A 24,581-nucleotide genomic window follows, 5' to 3' on the forward strand; every position below is an offset into this window, starting at 1 on the left:
CTTTTGGCTTTGCAAAGCCTCAGGACTCGCCTGTGTCTTTTGTTCCTTCAGGGACGTTCATTTTTGTGTCTCTGGATGAGTTACTGTATGCATGCACACCTGAGATTAGTTGTGTATATTTCTTAATGTATGCGTTTGCCCACTGCGTCTGTATTGGACCTATTTTGGACATGATAATCTTTCCCGAATGCATTTTAACCATCGTGAAATTACAGGATGTAGTCTGTTACTGAACAGGAGAAGTGTGAAGTCAAAGGCTTAACAGACATGAAACACATATTTATATCATTCAATGTGACTTAACATTATCTCTGGAGATTCATACACTTAAAAAAAAGTAAAAAGTAGATTAATGTAAGACTGTTCCTGCTTCCAAAAGCAGAGAGGAGAGGAAAGAGGAGAAAGAAAGTAGTTAATTCCTGATAAGATCTGTCTGAATCTGGCTTTTGCAATTATAATTTACTGGGCGGTAATTAACAGCAAGTGGATTATTTTTCTAATGTAAGACAACAGAGGGTATTTATGTCCAATTATCACCACAAAGTCGCCTCATATGAGTCTGTGGTGGAATAAGAAAGTAACAGTATTTACACTGTCAGGAATCCTGTGGGGAACTGAAGAAATTTGTCGCAGCTATAACTGTCATTCATGTATTTACTGGGGTGTCCTCAGCCTGTTAGAAGCCCTGTTGTGTTTTTATCCATGTCAAGATCCTGTAGGTACGATGACTCCATTTTTCCAGTGAGGTAATTGGTCAGTAGAAAGGCTGTGGGCAGGTTTTGATCTATAGCTAACCTAACTGCCACCAGCTGATCTGTGTACTTAAAGGTGCTATCTTGATACCTTGAAATACAAAAAAATTTTACTAGGACAAATTGTATGACAAGCTGACAAAGACAAATTACACTTTCAGGCTTAATTATCCAAGGTCTCCCAGAAAAAAGCAGGGCTGACAAACAGAAGCCAGTGATTATGGGGAATTATTGGTGACGTGAGATTTGAAAAACTCATTTAAAAAGATGTTTTTCAAGTCATTTCCAAGCTTCTGTCGAAAAGCAGGAATGTAACCACGGAGACAGATGTTGGGTGTTGTGTGGTAACACCCCTTTTCAGCTTAGTCTAAAGAGCTAATTCATTAAGCCTTGATCTCATCACTCCTATCACAAAATTAACCTCAAAACTTCAAATTTCAAATTCACCCTGATGCTTAGATGGTTGAGCAGGTTTCATATCCTTCCTCGAAACGGATAATTCATTAAATTATTACAGTCTGCCAACCCGAAAAGCTGGCTGTCTTTTTCTGTATGTGCCGTTTCTGTAACTTGCTTTTCTGCATGTAGTTATTGATTAGATGTTGAATAGAAAGATTTGCTTAAATCAAACATTCTTCATGGTGGAGTTTAACAATGGCCAGCCAGAAAACAAACCTTTAATTTAAACCTGGCAGGAATATATTCAAATTCAGTATGACTTATGTGAAACTGATAGGAAATTATGACAAGTATAAAGCTACTGTAGAATCAATTCCTGCTACTTATACTCCTAATACTGCAACTATTATTCCATTCACTACTGTAATGGGTTATCTGTATAGTAGAGTTCTTCTAGATACACCTAGAGTAGCCTTGTGATGACAATATATGTAAATATAACACTGAATATCTAACATTTAGTAAAACTGACAGTGATATCATGTATCAACAATAAATTACAAACATTAATCCCATCATTAAATTCAAGTTGAAATGATTACTAATATATAATAATATGTCAAATCATACGTGACTTTTCGTTTCAGATCAACTCGTTTTCGTTGTGGTGTCTTGTGTAATCGTCTGTCTCTCTATCCTGCCTGCTCTTCTCATGCTCTCTGTCAGCAGTGCGTTTTCTTTTTGGCCTGCTGCCAGTGGCTTATGAAAATCACACCCAGCCTTGCACACTGTGTCATGATCACTTAATCCCATAACTGTGTGGCTCGTTGCGTGCTGGTGTCCATGGATTCACAAGTGTTTTGTTCGTAGGACAATTTCTTTATCTGGTGCCTCACCAATTTAAAGACTTCCTCTTGCAGGGGAAGTAAAAACAAGCATTTATTTCTAAGATGTTCATACCATATTAAAAGAAACCACAAGACAAAATTCTTAAACTCTTCTCTTCAATCTGTGTTCTTCGGTGCTTTCCTCGTATATGAATTTTGCAATATATATATATTTTGCGATGACAGTATCATAAATGACCTTTCTTGGTGCAGCTTTCTCTCACCCCGCTTTGCCCACCAGGGTGACTTTCATATCCCTGCAAGTGCTTGTGTGAACTTGTTGCATTCAGCTGTGGGGGACACAGTATGTGTAGGCGGAAGGACTAATAATGATAGTTAATGGTAGGAGCAGAGAGAGTTTTTCCATAAAAAGCCAAAGTCATATCACATACTCAAAATGCAGCATGTATTGCAGCGGCACTGCATCATGGTCTATGTATATGGACTATTGTGGGTGGAGAAATTGGTATCTCTCCTGTGTGATTGCGACTGAAGCCTTAGCACCTTAATTCTGACTGACAGACTGAATGACTAAAGCCAGTATTTTATTTTGGTGAGTAGTGGGCATCCTTGCAAATGCCTCAAAATTTCTTAGCTACATTTAGCCTGTACTTTGTCTACAACCATCTAAGGGCATAAAAAAATACTTTCTAACAACAGAAAGGCCGAGATGTGTCAAAAGCTGTTCATCAACATTTTTCAATTGCTTTAATTTAGCTTGACTTTGTCCCGGTAAAGTAAATAATTTGGCATCACCTGAAGGCCATACAGCTTTCCATACAGCTTTGAAGTTGTATCCTGCAGTAAGGCCAGGATGTATTTTCACATTTAATGACAGAAGCAAACATGTTCAGAATGTCTTGGTGCAGATATTTACTGCCATTACAATTTAAATAGCATTGTTTCTCTATCACAAGTTTGATGAGGGTATACCCATAATCTGTTAATCACATTGTTTTCATTTTGCTTGTTTTGTTTCCCTCAGAGCCAAGAAGAAGACCAAACCCTTGAACCTTAAGATCCACAGCAGTGTGGGCAGCTGTGAGAATCTGCCCACACAACGCTCACCCCTCCACACCGAACGATCGCTGCGATCCTTCTTCTTTCCCTCCTTCATCCCTTCCACACCTCCTGTCCATGCAGAAACACCCTCTGCAAGTAAGTGAACTCTTCTTTTTGAATCAGCTCACATTCAAGCATTTATGAAATTAGATTTTTTTTTAATGCCTTTAATATATCTCTTCCATATTCTAATCCCATTTGACATCTGCTTATTTAGTTCTCAGGAAGTGTTTCATTTCTGGGATGTCATTTTGCTCTCTCTGCCTGGTTAAGTCTGGGGTTGAAAACTGAACTTGGATTGAGAGTTTAAATGCATTTGTAATGGCTAAAATCAGCTTTGCAACAGTTGTCTAGTTTTCCGCTTTGGTGTGTTAGTCTGCCTTGACATCTGAGAACTTAATCAAACTGACCTCTCCACGGTGATAAAAACAGAGAGAACTCACGCACCCGTAATCATTCTTACCTCCATAATTCTTTTTGTTAAAAATATACTTAAGAACGGCTCCGTTGGAAAATGCAACAAATGAACAGTCAGGCCGTGTCATAATGACCGGAGGTGGTGTGTTGCTGCACATTGGCAGCCTTATTGGCTGATGCATTATGGGCATACTGCGGAAGCCATTACACTGAGGAGGAGATGGGGAAAGGCAAAGTAGAAAGTAATGGTGGTCGTGTCACGGAAAGCAGTGATGTATGGTCATCACTTAGTGTCGTGAATAGTTGCAGACCTTGACTAAGAGGTATCTGGGACACAGCAGTGCATTTTTGTTGGTAGGGGCATGACATGGAATAATCACACACCGTATGCATGAGAGGACATGGAAGTAAGGATGTACTTGATTGAAAAAGTACAGACATTGAGATGAAAAAGCAGCCCTGCAGGTATATATTTGTAATAAGGTTTTTTACAGTGTTTTTTATATATTGTCTAATGGCACAAAACACAGCTCGAGAAAACCAGATCAACCAGGAAAGTGCTGAAAAGATAACTTACCAAAATCCATTTTTTTACAAGTTGTTGTAAAAATTCTTTATGAAAGCCAATGACTTTATAGCTTGTTCTGTTGGCTAGATAGAAAGTGACAGACCAGCTGCAGACTTAATGGTTAATGGTTTGTTAAAGACCATTAACCAGTGACCACTTAGAGTGATTTTTCACAATATGGCAACCCAAAAGGTCATTGTAAGGTTTTTCTCTTAAGCTGTATGTGATCCATTCATTAAGTCACCATGCCGCCAGGCTACAGAGTAGATTTGGGCAGAAGTCATTCTTGGTCCTTTAGTATATTCTGTGCAATGACAAACAGTGCTGCTAATGTCACCATTGTTATTGACACAGAAATCCGTCACATTTAATTTGACATTTTAATGAAAGTCATGTACCATCTGCTTTGTCTTTAACTAAATCTGTAGTCACTCTTTTGACTGTTAACCAAATGTCACAGTATAGACAAGTTGTGAACTGGTTCCACACCTTCAGCGCTCAGGTTCATATAGAATGTGTTAACCTGAGAAGAGGAGGACCCCTTCACACCACACGCAAAATGGATTAATTTGTGCAGTTTATGTTTCACTAATTAATCTTTGTTTGCACTGGAGTGCACCGCTTTTTCACATGAAAATGTAGAAAAAAAAAAGTATTTGTGCTGAAAACACTACTACAAGTTAATGATAGCAGTTTGGCACCCTTCTACCAGCAGATAAAGACTGAAAGCCAAGTATCATGAATGAAAGTTTAATGGATAAGGACATGATATTTGATCACAAAGCTGTAAATAATGATCACAAGCCTGCAGTCATTCACAATGAAGCCATCTCCCATGTCTCCACCTGTATGTGCGTGTGGGAGTGCATACTGACAACCCACTGAGCTGGAGCGTCCAAGTTAACAGTGTCTGCTCCAGGCTACAGCAGAGATAGTACTTCTTACGTAGACGGAGAGTTTTTAGGAGGAAGTACATGCTGCTTTTTTTATCCTGCTGCACTAGAAAGCATTATTAGACACGGTGGGTATCACAGCTTTGTTTGGAAACCTGCCTGTAAACCTAAAATCCAAGATAAGGTGGACATCTCTGAAGGTTGAAGGAGTTGTACATCTATAATACACTCCTCCAGGGTTTCTGGGAGCAGTCGGTGTGCATGCTTGCTCAGAAACATCACCTCTGACTTCTCTCCGTAATATGAGCTACTTCCCTCAGGCAAGCTTTTCAGTTTTCCCAAATACAGTTTAGATTGCTAAAAAACGTAGTTTGCGTTGGTGTCGATTACAGCTGTAAATGCTGAGGGCGACATGCAAGTGGTTCCTGTTTGCGTATCAGTGTATCTGCATTTTTTCTAGATTAATGTGTTCCTGCACTGTAACTGATCTGTCTGCGTCAGAGTGTGCAGCAGCCGCAGCACTGAGTTTGAGAGAAATTTGCCCCTGGGGGGGGGAATAATGTTTACCTCTGTCTTTTCTCTGTTAATTCACTTCACCTTTTTTTTTTCTTTGGTTAAACTTAAACGTTATAACTTGTAGCCTTTCAAAACACAGTGCAATGCAATGCACAGACTTCTACTGTATATCTGTGAAACTAAGCAACCACTGAACAGACACATGGCTCAGCACCAGAGGGCCAACTCCTAAGGTCAAGGCTCAGCAGTTTACCTACACTTAAAGGACAGAGGACACTCCTTCAAGGACAACAACATACATATTTTGGACAGGCAGGACAGTTGTTTTGAAAGGTGAATGACTGTGGCTATCTGTGTTAAAGTAGAGAAGCCATCTCTCAACAGAGAAGGAGGTCTAGACACCACTTATCCCCCACCTACAATGCTGTCCTTCAGCAACCATTTACACTTGGCCTCATATTGCCTAATAATACAGAAATAGAAGAGTGGAAGATCCGATCAGTCCTGCGCATTGTACTTACTTGTAAATAGCTAAGTAGAGAAAAAGTGAAATGCTTTCTTTTTTCTTGTTATAGCTCCACAGTTGCTCTGAGGGTCTCCTGTTTTTATTTTAGGAACGGCAAACGTGTGTTTGTTGTGTGAGCGCCTGCGTGAGCATGTGGACAGGCGTGTGTGAGCGTCCGGTCAGCCAGGATAAATATCCGTCCCATGTCTATGTTTGGGTTTATGGTATCACTGCCATCTCATACGTCAGGACCCTCCAGCCAACAGCATCGACACTCATCTCTCTAGTCATCTGAATCAAAACACGCGGAGGACCCACAAGACTGGCTGAGGTGACCAAACGCTGTCTGCTCAGGATGAGTCAGTGCCCTGTCGAAGCTGAAACGTCAGCGTCTTCCTAAGAGTTTGTTTGGTTTTCCACCTCGAGACACTGTGTGTGACAGTCTGGTTATGCCATGGTTAAATTACATAGCAGTCTTTGGCACATAGTGGGATTCTGGAGAAAAGGTGCACATCGTTTTTAAGTTTAAAAGAATAAGGCTGCCATTATTCTATAGTTTCCTTATTGTAAACAAATCTCAGGGAAAGATCAAGACCAACAGTGAGTTAGTTCATTTCTTAATACTTTCTGACTTTCCTTCAGCTCCTACTGAAGATTTAAATCACACACACAATCAAAATCAACACACAAGCTTCTCTTAAACAACTTGCAAAACCCTGATTAAAAAAAACAAAAACAAAAAACAAGACCAATATTAGCAAACTAATTAACCCCCCTAATTAACCCCCACACAAGTGATTTTGCAACTGATTGCGCAAGTGTGAACTGAGTGAGTTTGTCTGAAAGTGTGTTTCATTTTGCGTCATTAGTGGTAGATGTAGTTTACATGCTATGAACACCTTTTTACTCCATTGTGGGAACTTTTGTTTGCGTACATGTAGTGAATTCCTGTGACCTCCATACAGAGCTCTGATCAGCCACAATAACAAACACCTGCGAGGGTGTGCAGGGCCTTTAATATTTACCTCTTCATCTCATTGTTTAGTACCCTTAATTTACTCTGATGCTTAGAGTGCCGTGGGGAAAGAAGGACTTCTAACCTGGACCATGGAGAAGAAGAAAGACTGTTGCTTGCAAAAACTGAAATTATTTAGTAAAGCTTCTGATGCACAAACACCAGAAAAAGTCTGCAGACAATGAACTTGAATGGTTGTGTCAGTACATGGAGTTAGATGGACTGCTCTGGTATGTTTACCCTCATAGTCAACTTGAATGATAAATATTAAATGTTCTGTGCATTTGCTCTTGCTCCAGGTGTTATGATCAAGTCATTGTTTGTCCAATGTGAAAAGTTATGGCAGTCACAGAGGGACATTTTTTACGGACAGCTCACCCCTAGCGCCTCAGGCTGTTAGAGCTCGCACAGTTGGAGCGCACAGCTTGTGATGATGCCTTGTGTCGATTTGGAGGTCCATCACCAGACCTGGGACTCGACCAACACACACACCTCCTGCAAAGCTGATGTGTGTGTGCGGCGTGTGTGTGAATGTGTGTGAGATGAAGAGAGAGAGAAAAGAAGAGAGAGTGTGGGAGTCTAAGTGTGTGCTTGTGGATATAAATGGCTTAAATGTTCTACATAGGCTTTGTGCACACCTCACCCTTTTTATTTCTACATGTGTTCTAGTGACGTCACCCATGCTCCCTAACCTTGCATAGACGCTGAGCAGTCTCGTCACAGATCTCTTAGCAACCGAATGTGCCACCACAATGGAGGTCCCTTTGAGAATTGGCAAATAAATAATGGCTACAAATAACAGCTAAATTTAAAACAGGGTGAGGAAAAACAGCTACCTTAGAAGAATAGTTGAAGTTGCCGTCTATTCTGTTATTTCAGTGAAGACGTACAGTTTTATGCAAAAGGTCGATATTCAGCCATCATTTCATAGCTTTATAGGGACGAGGAAATGGATGTTGACATGTTTACTTATGGAGAGCATATTCAGCTTTCTTGTATTTTTGACCAGTAGGCAGAATAGAAAACATAAATCTTAATCTCAACTGCCCCCATGAAAAGACATCTTTACTTCCATAATTGATGTGTTTTCTGTTTTTGGCTATATTTTGTATTTTCCTAAGTATTTTCTTAGTAAACCAAGACGGTGACTTTTTATTTACTTTATCTTCTTTATCAGTTCACCAGTAAAGAAAACTGTTTTCCAGATGGTAAATGTTTTGAAGGTGGGACTTAATTTACTCTATTTCTGGTGCAAAGTGCTTGTCTCCTTCCAACTAATGAAACCCTGCAGAGGAGGTTATAAACGCCTGTCAATAAACAGGCGGACTGGTCAATAGTTACTATGTTGGTTCCTAAGAAAGTAGGGCAAGTGTTAGAAACAGTGCCACAAGTCAGAGGAGTCTTTGTGAATACTGTACTGCTACTACATCTGTACTGAAATGCTATCTTTGTGCAAAAAGATCCCACTGATCCCATTGTGAACTTTGCAGACTGCTGGGAGAAACAATCAATTAGCCTCTGGTCTCTGAGGAAATTTGCATTGTAACTTGTCACCTCAACTAATCCAAACAAACTGTTTTAATAGCCAATTAGCCAGCAGGGTGGTTTAAAAAGCAACCGATTTTAATTCAACTACCCACTATTCAGCTTTCTTAAACAAATAATACAGAGTACAAGTTAAATGTTCACTGTGTTTGATCATGATGCATTGAATGCTGTGTGCATGTTTGATGCTTTCCATCTGTCAGCACCACTAAAGCATCTTTCCAGTCCACTTTGGGATCTTTATCTAACCATTTTTAAAAAATTTGATATGAGGAACAGCTCGTGGAAGACATAAGGCCCTGGTTGTGACACAGTCCATGAGTGTTCTCTTCTAATGAGACAGCAAATTTGTATATGGATCTCTGATATTGCTGCCGGAGGATGCATTACATCACCTGAAAGCCCTCTGTAGTGTCAGATTGGCCTCACCACCAAAACCTGCTCTGTCTGTCAGCCGGTTTACTCTTTTGTGCGCTCCGAGCCATTTGAGTTCTCCAACTGAGGAAGTGTCTACCGAGCCATAAGGCCTCCAGGCATCATCTGTTCTCCCATTCCTCCTCCCTCTGTCTCACTGGCACACTTAAACCGCGAGTCTTAAAAGACTCCCGCTATCTATAAGGCCTTGTGGAGATACTTGTTTCATCCAAGATAATTGCTATTTTTCCAACAGTGTGATTGCTTTTGTCAGTTTATCACAGGGATTCTGTGTGCGTCTGTGGGTTATGTGTAAACCTGTATGTGTGTGTGTTCTTGCTCGTCAAAGATGACAGCACAGTATTCTGCAAAAAGGCTGATCGGCGTGTAGCTGTTGTCATAGCAACTGTGCAACCTGGCTTTGTCTCTTGTTCATCGGAGGAGTTTTTTTTTTTCTTCACACAGCGATAGAAAAAAAAAAACCTCTCGTCTATTTCCACCCCTCACTCAGTAGGTTTCTTGCTTCCATTCCCAACAAATCATTGTTTGGTTGTGTACTTTCACCTTGTGGAGAGTCTCATCAAAACACATGGATGAGGAACGATGGGAATATGGTGCGCAACAGCCTGTAACATATCGCTCGTATAACACTCATGTGGTATAATGCAGCACATTGTGCAGTAAACGCCCCCACATTTTTTACAGTCCTGTTCACTTCTTCTGCTGCTCTGCACAGTCCACTGCATACATACCGTCATGTCAGACTCGCTAAACAGGTTTCAGCTCCTCGTTCAAACTGTGTGTTCTGATGTTTATTGATGAATTTGTTTAGGATTCCCATCTTAGGCTGTTGATCATCTCTCAGTAATACTGTGCCAGTTACGCTGTCAGTTGCATTCAGGCATTTGGTTGAAGCTTTTATCCAAACTGCCAAACTGCTACACTCTGCCCATTGAGCTGCAGGACCTTGATGGTTCTCATAATGATGAGAGTAGGTGTGGGTGAGATGACTTGGTGACAGTGCCAAAAATGAGAAGAATTACACTTTGTGTGTGTGTGTGTGTGTGTGTGTGTGTGTGTGTGTGTGTGTGTGTGTGTGTGTGTGTGTGTTTTTCTTGGTGTATGCATCTTGTGTTTTTTAATTGCTCCACTTTTTCCTCTTTTACCTGCAGTAAAAATCTCTCCTCCATGGGGAATAGCAGTGTTTAGCGCTCAGTCAATCACTTGGAGAGACATCTCAGTCTAACGTCAAATAAACTATATTTGGCTCTAAATAGGCTCCTAGACTTGAGAAGGCTTTTTATCTTTGCACAGATACACACACCCAGCCCCCCCCCCTCCATTTAACCCACAAACAGACAGAAACATATATTCCTTCATCTTTCCGTGTAGTTGCATTTCTCTTTTTAACCCGCACAAAAATACACACATACGTGCGCAACCACACGCACGCACACACACTCAACCCCACAGCCTGCTGGGGTGTGTCATGTGACCGGCCAGTGGAGGAGGGGGAAGGAAGGCCTAGGCTTAATTAGGCTGAGGCCAATCAGAGAAGATGGAGTAGGACACTGTTGTCTGGCGCCTTGGGGTTTCTCAGCTCCTGCAGGCTCATCTGTCACACACACACACACACACACACACACACACACACACACACACACACACACACACACACACATGCATCCATACACATAGAAACTATCCACCCTATTTTGACTTATGTTGTTTTTGCATTTCCTAAAGTTTTCAGGGTTTTGCCGTGTCATGTGACTGGATCTTTATCACAACATGTGTGACTGTCAAATGGTGGTACCTCTGGGGATGCTGGGTTTTTAATAAGTTTACATCTCTGTTTTCTCATGGGAAGTGTGTTGTGTGTGTACAACACACTTTCCGCTCTCATGTCTGATGACATATCATGGCATCATCTAGATAAAGTGATTACATGTTTTGTTTCGTTTTGCCATTACACCTGGAAGAAAAATGTAACCTACCAAGTTCGGTGTGTTTATTCATGGCAAACACAATACCGAAATATAAACTGATAGAGCGTGACACTGTTTCCTTGTTAGAAGATTTAGCATCTAAGTAGTGAATGTTTTTCTTGTGGTTATGGGTTAGAACTTCATGTTGGTATAGATGTTGAACTGTTTTCAAATGGTTAGGAAAGGAGAATGTTCTGATTTGATGAGATTTGTTTAATACACCATTCCAACATCTGTAGTTACTATGGTAACAGCAAATGCTGTTTAGCGAGTTTATCTGTTTACAGTGAAACTGTTTACTGTTGCACATCTGTGTGTGAGCGTGCGGCGTGTGAGCGAGTTTGTTAGCATGAGTACTTACTGACATCAGTCTACACTCCCCCATTCTGTGAGGAGTGGTAAGATCATCAAAGATCGTCATGAAAGAGAGACAACAGAATCATCAACTATTGTCGCTGAAGACAGACAGCGACACACAATGATAAACAGCCCTGACCACACCGCTGACAAGTCCAATCATCTGCCAGTCGCCAACAAGGCCGACAAGAAGCAGATGATGTCAGTTCCCCATCTTTATTGAGTTATCAGGTTGATTGAGTGTAATTGAGCAATGCATCGGAGTGCAGAGAGAAGACACCAAGCCTCTGGAGACACTGGTGAAGGAGGAGAAGGGGAGGAAGGGTGTTTCAGGAACCAGGAAATGCTACACAGCACCATGGCCATGAGATTAGCGCTGACAACGGCTGACAATTACTAGCTGCCTTGTAATCAGCGAATAAATCTGACTGAGCCCCCTCAACAGACCAAAAATTTGAGTCACACAAAGATTTCTCATCTGTCTTATCTGCTGCTGTCAGAACTGAGAGCATCTACTTCAGTCCAACACCAATTATTGTTAAAAAGATTAAGTGCAGCTTACCATTAGAAGCTTGTGTGATCTAGGCTTTGTTTCCCTAAAAGAAATGTCTTTCATTGGACAAAGTACAGTTTAATGGTACACAAGAAAGCACTGAGATTGAGACATTGAGACCAGAACAGAACAATGCTTTCAACAGCAAGTTGTGATTTTTTTTCATTGAGTAACCCAGAGTAGTTGGATTGGATTTACGCAGATTTCAAAGATGTGTCAGTTTAAGGCCACCAAAACTGCAGTGACGATTCGTGCACAACAGCCTCACACTTGCTGGAAGTGTAGATGTACTGAAAAGGTTATGCACTATGTATTTGAGGTGTGTCTGACTGTCAGGTTTGGGATATTTCAGATCTCTTGTTTATGTCATCGTCAAATGGTGGTACCTCTGGGGATGCTGGGTTTTTAATAAGTTTACATCTCTGTTTTCTCATGGGAAGTGTGTTGTACACACACAACACACTTTCCGCTCTCATGTCTGATGACATATCATGGCATCATCTAGATAAAGTGATTACATGTTTTGTTTCGTTTTGCCATTACACCTGGAAGAAAAATGTAACCTACCAAGTTTGGTGTGTTTATTCATGGCAAACACAATACCGAAATATAAACTGATAGGGCGTGACACTGTTTCCTTGTTAGAAGATTTAGCATCTAAGTAGTGAATGTTTTTCTTGTGGTTATGGGTTAGAACTTCATGTTGGTATAGATGTTGTTTTCAGATGGTTAGGAAAGGAGAATGTTTTGATTTGATGGGATTTGTTTAATACACCATTCCAACATGAATCCGAGATGTTAAAGTCAGGATCCTTGCCAGCATCCATGAAAGCTACATTACCCAGCCAGGCTCAATTACCTTTGAACCATAATTGTCCAACAATGGTTCAAAGCTGCGAATCTGTCGTGATGGTAAACTTATTAAAAAAGAACTATCAGTACAGTTGCCTGTGGTACTGTGGCTTTACCCAATAAGGTTTTAATCTGAAGATTGTGTGTCCTAGGAGAAACATTGGAAACAATGAATCTTAATGTCAAAAAAACATTAAGATTCATTCATTCATTCCTTTTCTCTTTTATTTCAAATAAACCAAAAATAACAAAGAGCCTGTGAATATGAAAACTGACAAAGATGTCCTCATCGAATTCATTCTTTTGGCAATATTGCAGAATTTCCACCTGAAACCCGCTTTCTCCTCTCAGCTTAATTGAAGTGAATCTCTTCTGTCCTCTTATATGGAGATCAATCTCAGCGCACACCTCAGCCGACAGTTTCATTTTCAAGGCATTACGAGTTTGATGGCCTTAGGAAAGAACTCCTTGGGATTGTTTTTTTTGCTTACTCTTTAGCCTCACAATTCCCTGATTTATTTTCCATCTCCTCCACCTACACACACACACACACAAGAATCTCAAGTTCCCTCTGCTCCCGTCCTCCTGGAATTTGTTTCCAGCTTAAACATGACATAACGCTCATGAATAGGGGTCCACATAGAGGTCCTCAGAAAATTACTCAATTATTACACATATGACTTTCAAGACTCTTCAGCACAGATTCACTCATATTTGTATCCTTTCCTCTTCTCCTTTATATTGTGAATTCAAAACTGCACATTTGTTGGCAAAACTGGGAATGACAAAAAAATTCAAAGAATAAGAGATGGGAATCGATGTGCTCCATCGATGATCCTTCTTTTTAAACTCTCCATTGTGAGTCTGAAAATGTTATAGGACTGTAATGCTAAATCAGAGGAGTATTCTTTCAAGCAACATCTCAAAGGATGTTGGTGCGATGAAAATTACACTTATACCTCTTTTCCTGTTGCATGTTTTGTTTTGGTTGACTGCATTTGTTCGTTTCTAAATAGTCAAAATAGTCAGAAAATAACATAAATTGGCCTGTAATGTGTGGGTTTTCTGTAGAAATTGAAATAAAACCCTAAGAACAAAAATTATCTTGCTTGATGCGCTTTTCGGTATGACCTACGATTTTGTCAGCATTTTTCCGCATGGCTTTTTTGTCATTAAATTATTGTCAGACGGCACATCGTAAGAATGCATTATCAATGCTTGTCCACCACGTCCAACCGCCACCACTGACAACTCTGTGTAGGCTGCTATTCTCACCTGGTATTAAGAGGTGGCACATAAATGTATCAGGCTGCTCCGTCATTGCAGGCACTAATGGACCAAGCGAAAGGTTTTTGTTGTGAAAACCTTTAGAAGTGTTGTATTACTAGTGTGAGTTCCTCACAATGGAATACAGGCAGCACAAAAATGGCCTTATTATAGGAGATATCTGTGTCTATACATGAAAACAATTCAAACAGGTGGTTCAGACAAGACCTTGACTCTCTGATTCTGTTTTCATTCCAAAGGTGTGAGAGAGTGCACCAGAAAGAGCTGGCCTTCATTGTATGTTACCTATTATAGTCTTTGTTATTACCTCATGTAAATGCTCTGTAGTCTGACTTTGCTTCATAATGCACTTCCTTTAAATACATATTAGTATGAGTACTCATTATGTATGTATGTATGTATAAATGTATGTGTATATGTATTGTAATGCTGCCCAGACTATCTGTCAACATGATTAGGAACCTTGAACGTTTCTGCCAAGTTCTAAAATGTTCTTTGTGAATTTATCAGCAACACAATGACTGTCAAAATATTTGGAACCTTTTTTTCCTCTTGCAATAATATCTGATCATAGCTACAAAAGGACAATGAAACTTTTTTTATTTATAGATATTTTTAGGCAATCACGGCCCTTAGCTGATCCACCGCCAGGGTTATGGAAAGATCATGGTCTGAAGTGACTCAAAGCATGACACAGGAGATGCCTGATTTTTCCTAACCCCAATCTATCTATCTTAGACAATAAGGATAACATCTCATTTACAGTGATGAGTTGACAGTGAGTCACGACTAACCGCATGCATGATATGCAAGCAGCTGATTAAGTCTGACACTAAAATGTCAGTTTGTTGCTACAAAATCAGTTCATTCCCCGAAATGCCATATGTGCTAAACGACTTTTTAATGCAAGACATTTAGTCGATTCTGAAAGACATTGTGTCAGTATAACCATTTAACTAAAAAAAATAAAAATAAAAAAAAAGAGAATCATAACAACCTTCCTTCTCTCCTCTTTCATCCTCTCCAGACACTCTCTCAGTGCCTCGCTGGTCCCCACAGATTCCCCGAAGAGATCTGGGAAACTCAATAAAACACAGGTAGGCCTAAGGGAAAGTGTGTGTGTGGGTGAGTGTGTGTGATTTTGCCTGTGCGCATACACTCACATATCTATGATAGAATGCCAGTCCAATTAAAGGGCCTCTTGCATAACTCATCTCAATTCTCTTTCTCTCTTTGTCTGTCTTCCTCTGTCTCTCTCACCCTGCTTGACTCCAAATGTTAGTGATCTAAAACAAAACAACCGTATTAGTTGTGGGATCTCAGCAAACTCCGGGACGTGGGCGTTTTGCCTGCTGAAATTCAGCAAGGTGGAAAGAGAAGCTCTAAGCCTCTTCAGCGAAACTGAGTGCAAATGTAATTTCTAGACATTTTGTTTGAAGATTATTGCTGGTTTTAAGAGAAATGCCATTATTCCATACAACGATCTCCTTGACGTGCAAATTTGCATACTTCTGTCGTGCGCCCTTGATTGCTTTGTTGGCCTGTTAAGATAAGTGCATTTGCGTAGCTGGTACACAATGCACCACTGTGACTTTAGGGCCTCGTCTGTGCTGAAAGAACATTTTTTTATGCAGAATCTGCCTTAATGTCACATCATCGTTCATATCTGACAGCGGAGTCCACTAAAAAAATCTGTCAGAGTTTGGATGGAGTTATGCCTCTCAGTTGAGGCGAGGGAGGGGCCTAATAAAGAGATCTGGATTCTGTCAAACTGCATTAGTCACCTGCCATTAGCCAGCCAGCCACACTGCTGGCATGCAGCCGCCGCATCAGAAAATACAGCCAATAGCTCCGTACGTGCTCCAACCGCTCAGTCAGCCTGTGCAGGGAATTGGTTGTTACTGCAGAGCACATCGTGGATTTGTTTGTTTGACAGGTGACTGTTTTCGACTCTTTAAGAGTGGACCGATTGTTGTACTGATGTAAACCTCATGGCCTCAGTCGTGCGCTTGCAGAGCGACTGCCTTAGATGTTCATTTGCACAGGGTTACTGTAGAAATGAAAATGAAATGGGCCCAAATTAAATCAGCAGGTGAGGGAGATTTGGTATGTAAACACTTTCACTGAAGTAGCTTCTCCAGGCGTCTATTATCCTCACCGAAAGGTTACGTGGGGATTGTGAGGCCTTCTTTGACAAAAGCTGTCTGTCAGAATGAGCGAACGTTATGAAAGGCAAAAGGTCAGAAGCAGTGTTCTCCTCACGGTAATCCACAGCTCTTGCATGTCATATAGATGTGCAACAAGCTGAGAGTGATGTCTTGACTTTTTTAAATGTCCTTGTCTCGCTCTCTCTCTTCTTTTGCCTGCAGGTTTTCCACAAAGTATTGGATGTCCCAGACATGCATAGTGTGTGGAAAGGGAATGTTGTTTGGACTGAAATGTAAAAACTGCAAGTGAGTAATTAAAACTGTTTCTTTGCACAACGTTGGCAGTGATTTGTATCTACTCACACACATTTACTGATATCTCTTATTATTGTGGTTGTCTGTGCATTTCATTTTTTTTTCTTTTTTGATTGGTGCCATGTTTATGAACCCTTTTGTTTTTATCTCACTTGAATAAATTAGCAATTTGCATCTCTTGCCTGTGTTTCTACATGTTAATGCTTCCACTTGGGCTTAAACATAGGTTTCATGGCTGAGGAAAAAAAACAAACTAAAATAATAACAAACAACAAAACAGAAACTAATCAAAGTTCCTGTCCTTTTGTGTGTACTCAGGCTGAAGTGCCACAACAAATGCACCAAAGAAGCCCCACCTTGCCATTTACTGATCATACAGCGAGGCGGACGAGAATCCCTCAAAGGTATTTTTTATGTAACATTCCCTTAAAGCTAATATTAGCCCCATACACATTTTCATCAACATTGATGGGAATATTTTTCTGAGAAACTTTTAATTCTCTAGTGTAAAGTAAGCTGTTTCTTCAGTTTTCAAGAGCCAGAAGAAAAATAAGATCATGGATCTTTCCTCTGTGTAAGGGTAGTGTTTTGTCATTTCCAGTGCTGATGATTGCTAATGAAATTCAGTAATTACATTGCAGTTACTAATACCACGCTCTGTTACTTCAACATTTTGGGAGTCCACTTGTTTTCAGGCTTACGGGGAGTTTGACTGAGCAGGGTTGAATGGATAGAATAGTTTGAAGTTTTGTTCGGACAGAAAATAAAGTTTTCGCTTTTCGTCATTCACGCAAATTTTACCGCTGGACTATTTGTGCAGTCTGTATTGATTGCCCCCAAACAGCCCAGTGTACAGACTATGCAGGTGGTAGCTTTCTACCATCACCGTGTACAGGAATGTGCCTGTGTGTGTTTGTGTGGCAGCACAGCCTCTGACTGAACTGAGCAGAGACCTCTCCGTTTCCCTCTCATCTCTGTTAGTTTATGAACAAGATTCATAAACCCTCAGGACAAGTGTGAATTTTTCACGCAAGTTGAAAGAGCGTCTTCACCTAAGTTTGCGTCACCCTGGGCAAATTTGTGTAATCATTGCCCTCATGTGTCTTTCCATTGACTTTATATGCAGTCATGCTGCCTCTGAAATTTGCCTCATGTTCTGTCTTAATTCAGCTCAGTAAATGTTCCCTGGCACAATGGCCAGATTTGTGGGGAGGCGGTTTTCCTCTGCCAAAAGCAGGAATGCGCCTCCTGGTAATGAGAAACAAGCCTCCCAGCAACTCCAGAGTTTACCGATTCACAAGTTGTCTTGCTGCTAGCTAACCACCGTTTGCTTCGCCAACATCCACCTGGTTTTGGTTCGAATCAGAAGATATGTGAACAACACAACTTTACAGTAAATAATGTAAATACCTCCAAAATGTAGGCCAGCCATTTGTTAAATCACAATCACACATTTTTTTTTTTTATTTTTACACTTGTTAAATTCAGAAGATGTGATGTGAGGTTGTGGAGGCTTCGGAGCACCTGCGACACAGTTAGGCTGAGTAATGAAAGCAACGTAATGACTAATTTAGCCAATAAATGTTTAGGCACAAAGTTTATTGACCAGTGAAGTAATGCAATTCATTTTCTATTAATAATATGAGTAATTGATTACAGTTTTTTTAAGTAAGTTTCCCAAAGCTGGTCATTTCTGAAACTTAAGGTCATTGTAGCTGTACCAAACTTGTATCAAAGCAGCGAAAGCTTTAAAATGAGTTTTGTCTGTTTGGATATTAAATCAGTGTATTAGGACCAGAGCTAGATTTCTAGATTTTAAACCCAGCTGCTTTCTGCCCCCATGATTATTCATATATTTGAACGTCTGAGTCCTTAGAACTACGGAAGACATTTTTTTTTTTTCAGCTAAATCCCCATTTAAAAAAGTGAGAGAGACTCTCCTGGTTTAAACAGATAAAAAGTTATCTGCTGATTAATTAAGGCACTTAGGTTTGACAAATGTGATTGCGTCATTCACTGTTTATACTGACGGAGACAGCAGTGAAAAAATTCCCATTATCTGCTACCAGAATTGAAATTCTTTTGTCCTTTCTCTGCCTTCCTCCCTCCCTTTCTCCCCCTAATAAGATCACCAAGGAACGACTCAAGGTAAAGAACACTAATTAGACTCCTTCTAACCTACTTTAGTAAGCGAGAGTGACAATTTCTTAATGACATAGTTTGCTTAAGGAAAGTTTTTTTAAGTGTCTGAATGCGATAACAAATGGATGGCGTTCAAGAAAGGACATTTTGTTCATTTTTCACATCAGAAGCAGGTCCTGATAATGAGTTTTTCCTAATTTTACTGAAGCTATTGTTTAATGTCGGTCTCCCGCAGAGTCTCACTGGTCCTCTGTGCTTCTTTCCTGTAGTAGCTCGTCTGGTACGGACCGAATCAGTGCCATGTGACATCAACAACCCGCTCAGGTACACAGACCTGCACATCAGTCAGACGCTCCCCAAAACCAACAAAATCAACAAGGTAAGTGTAAAAAATAAACTGTGTGTTACAATTTGTGAGTAACCTGTCCTACATATCACATTCCTTCCATTTTTGGGGGCTAGAAAATGGTTATGAGTCATCCAGTCTTTCCCAGGGGATCATGAGACCGTACCAAAATATCTTCAGCAGTATTGATGTTTACACAGATGGATTTGTTTTCATACATTGAATATTTTACAGCCAGCACATCTAACAATTTTCATTCCTTTCCAGAGGAAAGATTTTGCTGGTAATAGTACGATGGAAATCTTGTGAACCAAAAATGCCTGTTAAGAAAGAAAGTGTATGTGAGCCAGTAAATGTGAGACACGCTACAAATACACAGTTTTTGCATTAGTCCGTGCTGGTGAAGAATAATCAGATCATGTGGCAATATCTTTGTGAACAGGTCATTTTTATACTTCAGCCTTGTTTTGAATTTCTGCTATATCAAACTGAGAGTTGGAGGTTTTAAGAAATGTAGGTATGTATTTTTCCATTGTTTTGCCATCATATCTAATGTAACATCAAGACATCAGACGATAAATGTATGTTTGCATGTGAAAGCAAAGGTATCACTAAAATACAACCTGACACAGCATATGACTGGAGGTTTTAACACATTTGAGCAGACGTTAATGTCAGTATCATGAGGATACATGGGAACTTTTGGTTGTCTTTGACATCTCCTAAGTGGGATCCTTAATTTGCAGTGAATCCACAAGTTTTTTTCAGTCAACTTTTACAAGGTTGTAAAAGTCTTGAATTTCATATTTATATGATCAAATATGCTAATCTTTAATCTGAAATCTTACTGGGATGATCATGAAAAATAATTACTGATTATAACTGAAGATATAATCCTGCTTAATCTCTGCAAACATACTGATGTAAAATAAACTTTCAACACTCACAGAAGTCATTAACTTTAGTGTTTTAGTTTCAGATTTTGTTCTTTGGTGCTTGTACGTGTATAACAGACCTGTCAGTCAACTTGGCAGTAATGGCAGGTTCTAATCCTGTGTTTGATCATACTTCAATGAACCTAAAACTAAAAAGTCTACTTTAATTGTTATGAAAAAAGCAGATTTAGGCTCAAAGTATTCAAGGCTTTTTTTGAACTGGGGCATAATTTAGTAAGGATACAACCTCTGCTAATACACAGAAGAGAAGAATAACACACATCAAGCAAATAGAAAAAGAAAGCTATTCAGTATATTTTTTTCATACATAGTCAGTCCACACTTTCACCATTAAAAGATAGTAGTATTATTGCCATTAGCTTTTTGAATGTGAATCTGAATGTGTGATTGTTTAAACGATATCAAAGACACGAGAATAACCACAAATATCATGTTGCTTTCAGCCCGATGTGTCATTTTATTTTTGCAGAGAAGTTAAATTGTAGAGTTGGTTGTACACCAGTTTACCTCATTCACTGTAAATTGCATATACTTTGCATAATTTCAGAGCATTTTTCAAAGCATACCCTAAGTCTTTAGATTGATTTCCCACCTTCCAGGCAGCCATTGATTTCCCCTTCACTTCAGTTGGCTCCAAAAACCAACTAGTACAGACTTGAAACTTGCTTGAAGAACATAATCCATCAAATTGAAATGTGTGCTGTTTTTATGTTTCATCAGTTACATTATCATTGCTTTGCAGTTAAATGCTGGAACAATTTTGAAATCCTTGACTGTTAGTGCATTCAAGGATGCCCTGACATCTGAGATTAAGAGTTTTTCCCACCAAGTTTTGCTTACTCTACGTCTTTTGGATTAAATTTTGTATGTATGTAATTAATAATGTGTTTTTCAGCTGAGTCAGTGCAATCAGGAGAGAAAAAAAAAGTGATTATTTAGGAGTTATTACTGAAAAGAGTGGTACACAAGCAGGCTTTGTTTGATTAGACTCCATTATGAAATCATTATATTTAGCCATTATAAGAAATGAAATTGGATGGAGTCTAGACAGTGGTCATGATGTAGATCTAAAAATGAGTTTGGTAACAAAGATACATCTTCCAGAAGTTATATGAACTGAGTAGATGTGACCTGGAGCAGGATTACTGAGAAACTGAGTGGACTGGACTTGGACTTCAGGGACTGTCTGTGGCTGGATGTGATGAACACAGAAGGTGGAGCTGGCAAAAGCAAGCCAAGGAAGAATTGTTTTTTATTCTCCTCAGCAAAAATGTGAAATATGCACAGATGTGATAAGAGTATGAATGCAAAGACATTTTCCTGATTTAATTTTAGCTAACCTTACTTTCCTGCATGTTGGAGCATCCTTGAATGCACCATTCAGCACAGTGCTTCCTGTTTACATCTGCAGCCCCACACAATAATAACACAACTTTGTCCAAAAAGTACAGGCAGCATATTGCTCATTATGATGGATTACATCTGTCAGGCAAGTCTCAAGTTTTTGCACATTGAAATTAATGAAAACCAAGTGCTGCCTGCAAGGTAGAAAATCAATCCAGAAACTGTTGGTATGATTCAGAGAGGAGCTAACAATAGAGTTCAAGCATTTTGTGATTAACAGACTCAAACTTGCAAAATCACCTATATTGAAGTTTAAGTAAGACTTCTGTTGACCGTCTCTTTTCTGTCTCTTCTCAGGATCACATCCCAGTCCCGTACCAACCAGACTCCAGCAGTAATCCCTCATCCACCACCTCCTCCACCCCATCCTCTCCAGCTCCTCCTTTGCCCAGCAGTGCCACGCCCCCCTCGCCACTACACCCCTCCCCGCAGTCAGCGCGGCAACAGAAACAGTTCAACTTGACAGGTATTAGAATGACCTGACAGCCCTTGAATTTAAATATTTTACAGGGTTATCACAGAGGAAACAATTAACACTTAGCCTTGACTAATTCTTCCTGAGGATATTAATGTATCTGATGTCTATCTCAGATAAACATCCAAAAATAAGTTTGGGAATTATAGAAAAAAGGACTTGTAACTAAAGTTTTGCCCTCATAATCTTTATGTTTTGAAATTTTCTTCAGTTTTAAAAGTAACTCTCTGATACTTTTCCAGTTTCCATGGTTGCAGTGCAAAGAGGGAGCTGCTAATAACTAATTTGCCATGAAACACAATTAAACAAAGCAAAAAAAGAACCCAAGATCTTGTGCATGTTAGCATACTAAAAATTAGCTAATTAGCGCAAAAGACAAATTGTAGTTGAGGCTGATGGAAATATCCGTTTTTTCAAGTATTTGGTCAAACCAAGTATAAACCAACTTTTGGACAAATTTTGATGCTAATTTTGAAATCAAAAGGAGCACCAAGTTGATCGCAGTGTCAGTGGTACAACTCATGCACGATTTACATGCAAATTAATAGCATTTTTGAGTAGCTCAATTTGTCCTGAAAAAAAGGATCTACACTGTGCTTGGCTGTGACATGCAGTGATTCTGCTAAAAGCCCGTAAACAGAGGGAGTGAAAACCAAGTAAAATAAGGTAACGCCTAATCAGTTAATATTGAGAAATGTCTTTGTTTGAACTTTTAATTTGTGCCGTGAAGCAGGGCCGGGTCACATAACCCTTTCATGAACTAATTTGGCTGTAAACAAACAGCCACATAAGATTGGTAAGGCAACACAACTTCAGATCAAACTCTAGCTTTCCTTTTGTCTCTTTCTGCAGCCTCCAGTTATTTCAAATACAAACAACAGTTCATCTTCCCAGGTAAGTACCTCATAATTGATCATTACCCCTACCCATAATGCTCTGCAACTAGCTCAAGATGAGTAAGGAGGAGGAGGAGAAGCATTCTTTTGATGTTGGTGGTGATTTTCATCTCCTCATCTTGGCTTGCTTTAAGACTCTTGGCCCGAACACCCACTCATTGCTTTTCTCATTTGGGCTTCCTAATGATTTGTCAATGCCTGGACTCTTTGCTTTTTGTCCACACTGGTGCCACACAGTCTTTGCTCATTTGGCAGGTTATTACAGCAGAGACAACCTGGAGTGGTGTGAGGAAAAGTGTAACTAACATCCGGGGAGACAGGTTTTTGGAAATGCATAAATATACAGCACACAGTGGGACCCAGGTTGTGATTATTGTAGTCACACAAACTGTCGCCTGTTTTTCCACCTCAATTACATCAGCTACCTTTATGTGCTGCATAACAACACGGTCAAACACTACCACTTACTGTTAAAATCTGCTATGCTAAAATCATTATGCTGTAAGTGGAACTACCTGTTGAATTAAATTTGCTGTACATGCTGGCTCTTGTTTAAAAAGATAACAAAAAAAAAAAAACCAAAACCATTTCAACAAGCCTCCCAGGGGCAATTACAGTATGATTTGGTGTCACAAGGGTCTCAAGCATTTCCCATTTTTGATAAAAAGCAAGAATAACCTGCAAAAGTTTCCAGCCTGTCACAGAGATTGCGCACAGTCATTGTTATATATGACTGGCTCAGATTCACACCACTGGATAATTTAGAGCCTCCAATCCTTCTGGCTTGCTGGTCTTTGGAGTAAATCCATGCAAACATCCATGCAGGCTCCACACAGAAAACAAAACCAGGTCCTTCATGCTGTGAGACAACAGTGCCAGCTACTAATGCACCATGCCACAAAGGGAATGTTTTCTGTGGCTCCTACTTTGTGTCACATATTGTCAGGATGTGCCAACACAGTCGGCGAGCGTGGCAACGAATCCTCTGATGTCTTTCAGAGGTAGATACAATACAACAGCTGACCTTACTCCATCTTAGATGTTGAACAAGAGCGCTTCCACAGAGTAGCAAAGACATTTCAACCTGCTCTTCCTCCATAATAAGACATGCAGTGTATTCTCTGCACCCTTTTTTATGGGGATCAAATTGAATGTATTTTACATACTGTAAAAGGCACACTGTGAAGGTGCAGCAAAGTGATATCACATTCCCGTTTATCAACACATTATCTCTCCACTCTACAGAGTACGCCAACAATGTTCCCATCATGGGGACATTTTCTACGCTGATTTTTACAAAAAGGAATAGAAAAAAAAATACAGCCATTCAATATGGTTCAGAGAATGTTGATGTGTCTTTGCACCAGTCACACTAACCTGTACTTTGTCTAATGCACACCAGGTACACAGGGAAACTCCTGCACATGGGTCATGGACCTTTGTCGGGCATTAAATGCACAATATAAAAATGTGTAAACAATGTTTAAATACTAAATGCAACTTTATTGTGATTTGTTGGTTTGATGTTTTGTGGCTGTGATGTGAAATGTTTCCAGATGTTGCTCCAGAGGCTCCTCCCAGCAGAGCGCCGCAGGTCATCCTGCACCCTGTCCTGTCTGAACCAGGGTGAGTAAAATCTATTACATCGGGAATTCAATAAAACCACATGGCCACATTTAAAAAAATTAAGAAAGCCTCTTCTTTTAGTTATCTTCCTCTCATCTGCATGTTCCCTCTTCTCTTCCTCCTCCTCCTCTCTTTCTTTCTGTGGCTGCTGGTCAGAGGCCAAGTCAAATTTATTGGAGCACAGATATTTGGGTGGCAATTTCAATGCGGCCAACAAGGCCAACATGACGAATACTCAGAGGCTAATGTTAGCATGGCCTTTAG

The 24,581-nt window shown here is 39.9% G+C and overlaps 1 protein-coding gene across 1 annotated transcript in view; it reads left to right on the plus strand.

Annotated features, from left to right (window-relative positions):
- Positions 1-24,581, plus strand: part of ksr2 (kinase suppressor of ras 2) — an 84,561-nt gene that overhangs the window by 42,422 nt on the left and 17,558 nt on the right. Inside the window, exons 5-12 of the mRNA XM_041042334.1 lie at positions 3,024-3,196; positions 15,038-15,107; positions 16,380-16,463; positions 16,791-16,876; positions 18,887-18,993; positions 21,618-21,786; positions 22,648-22,689; positions 24,248-24,317. Coding sequence (XP_040898268.1) covers positions 3,024-3,196; positions 15,038-15,107; positions 16,380-16,463; positions 16,791-16,876; positions 18,887-18,993; positions 21,618-21,786; positions 22,648-22,689; positions 24,248-24,317 — 801 coding nt within the window. The remainder of the gene's footprint in view (positions 1-3,023; positions 3,197-15,037; positions 15,108-16,379; positions 16,464-16,790; positions 16,877-18,886; positions 18,994-21,617; positions 21,787-22,647; positions 22,690-24,247; positions 24,318-24,581) is intronic.

The sequence above is a fragment of the Toxotes jaculatrix genome, chromosome 7 (genome assembly GCF_017976425.1).
Source record: "Toxotes jaculatrix isolate fToxJac2 chromosome 7, fToxJac2.pri, whole genome shotgun sequence".
NCBI classification, from domain to species: Eukaryota; Metazoa; Chordata; class Actinopteri; family Toxotidae; genus Toxotes; species Toxotes jaculatrix.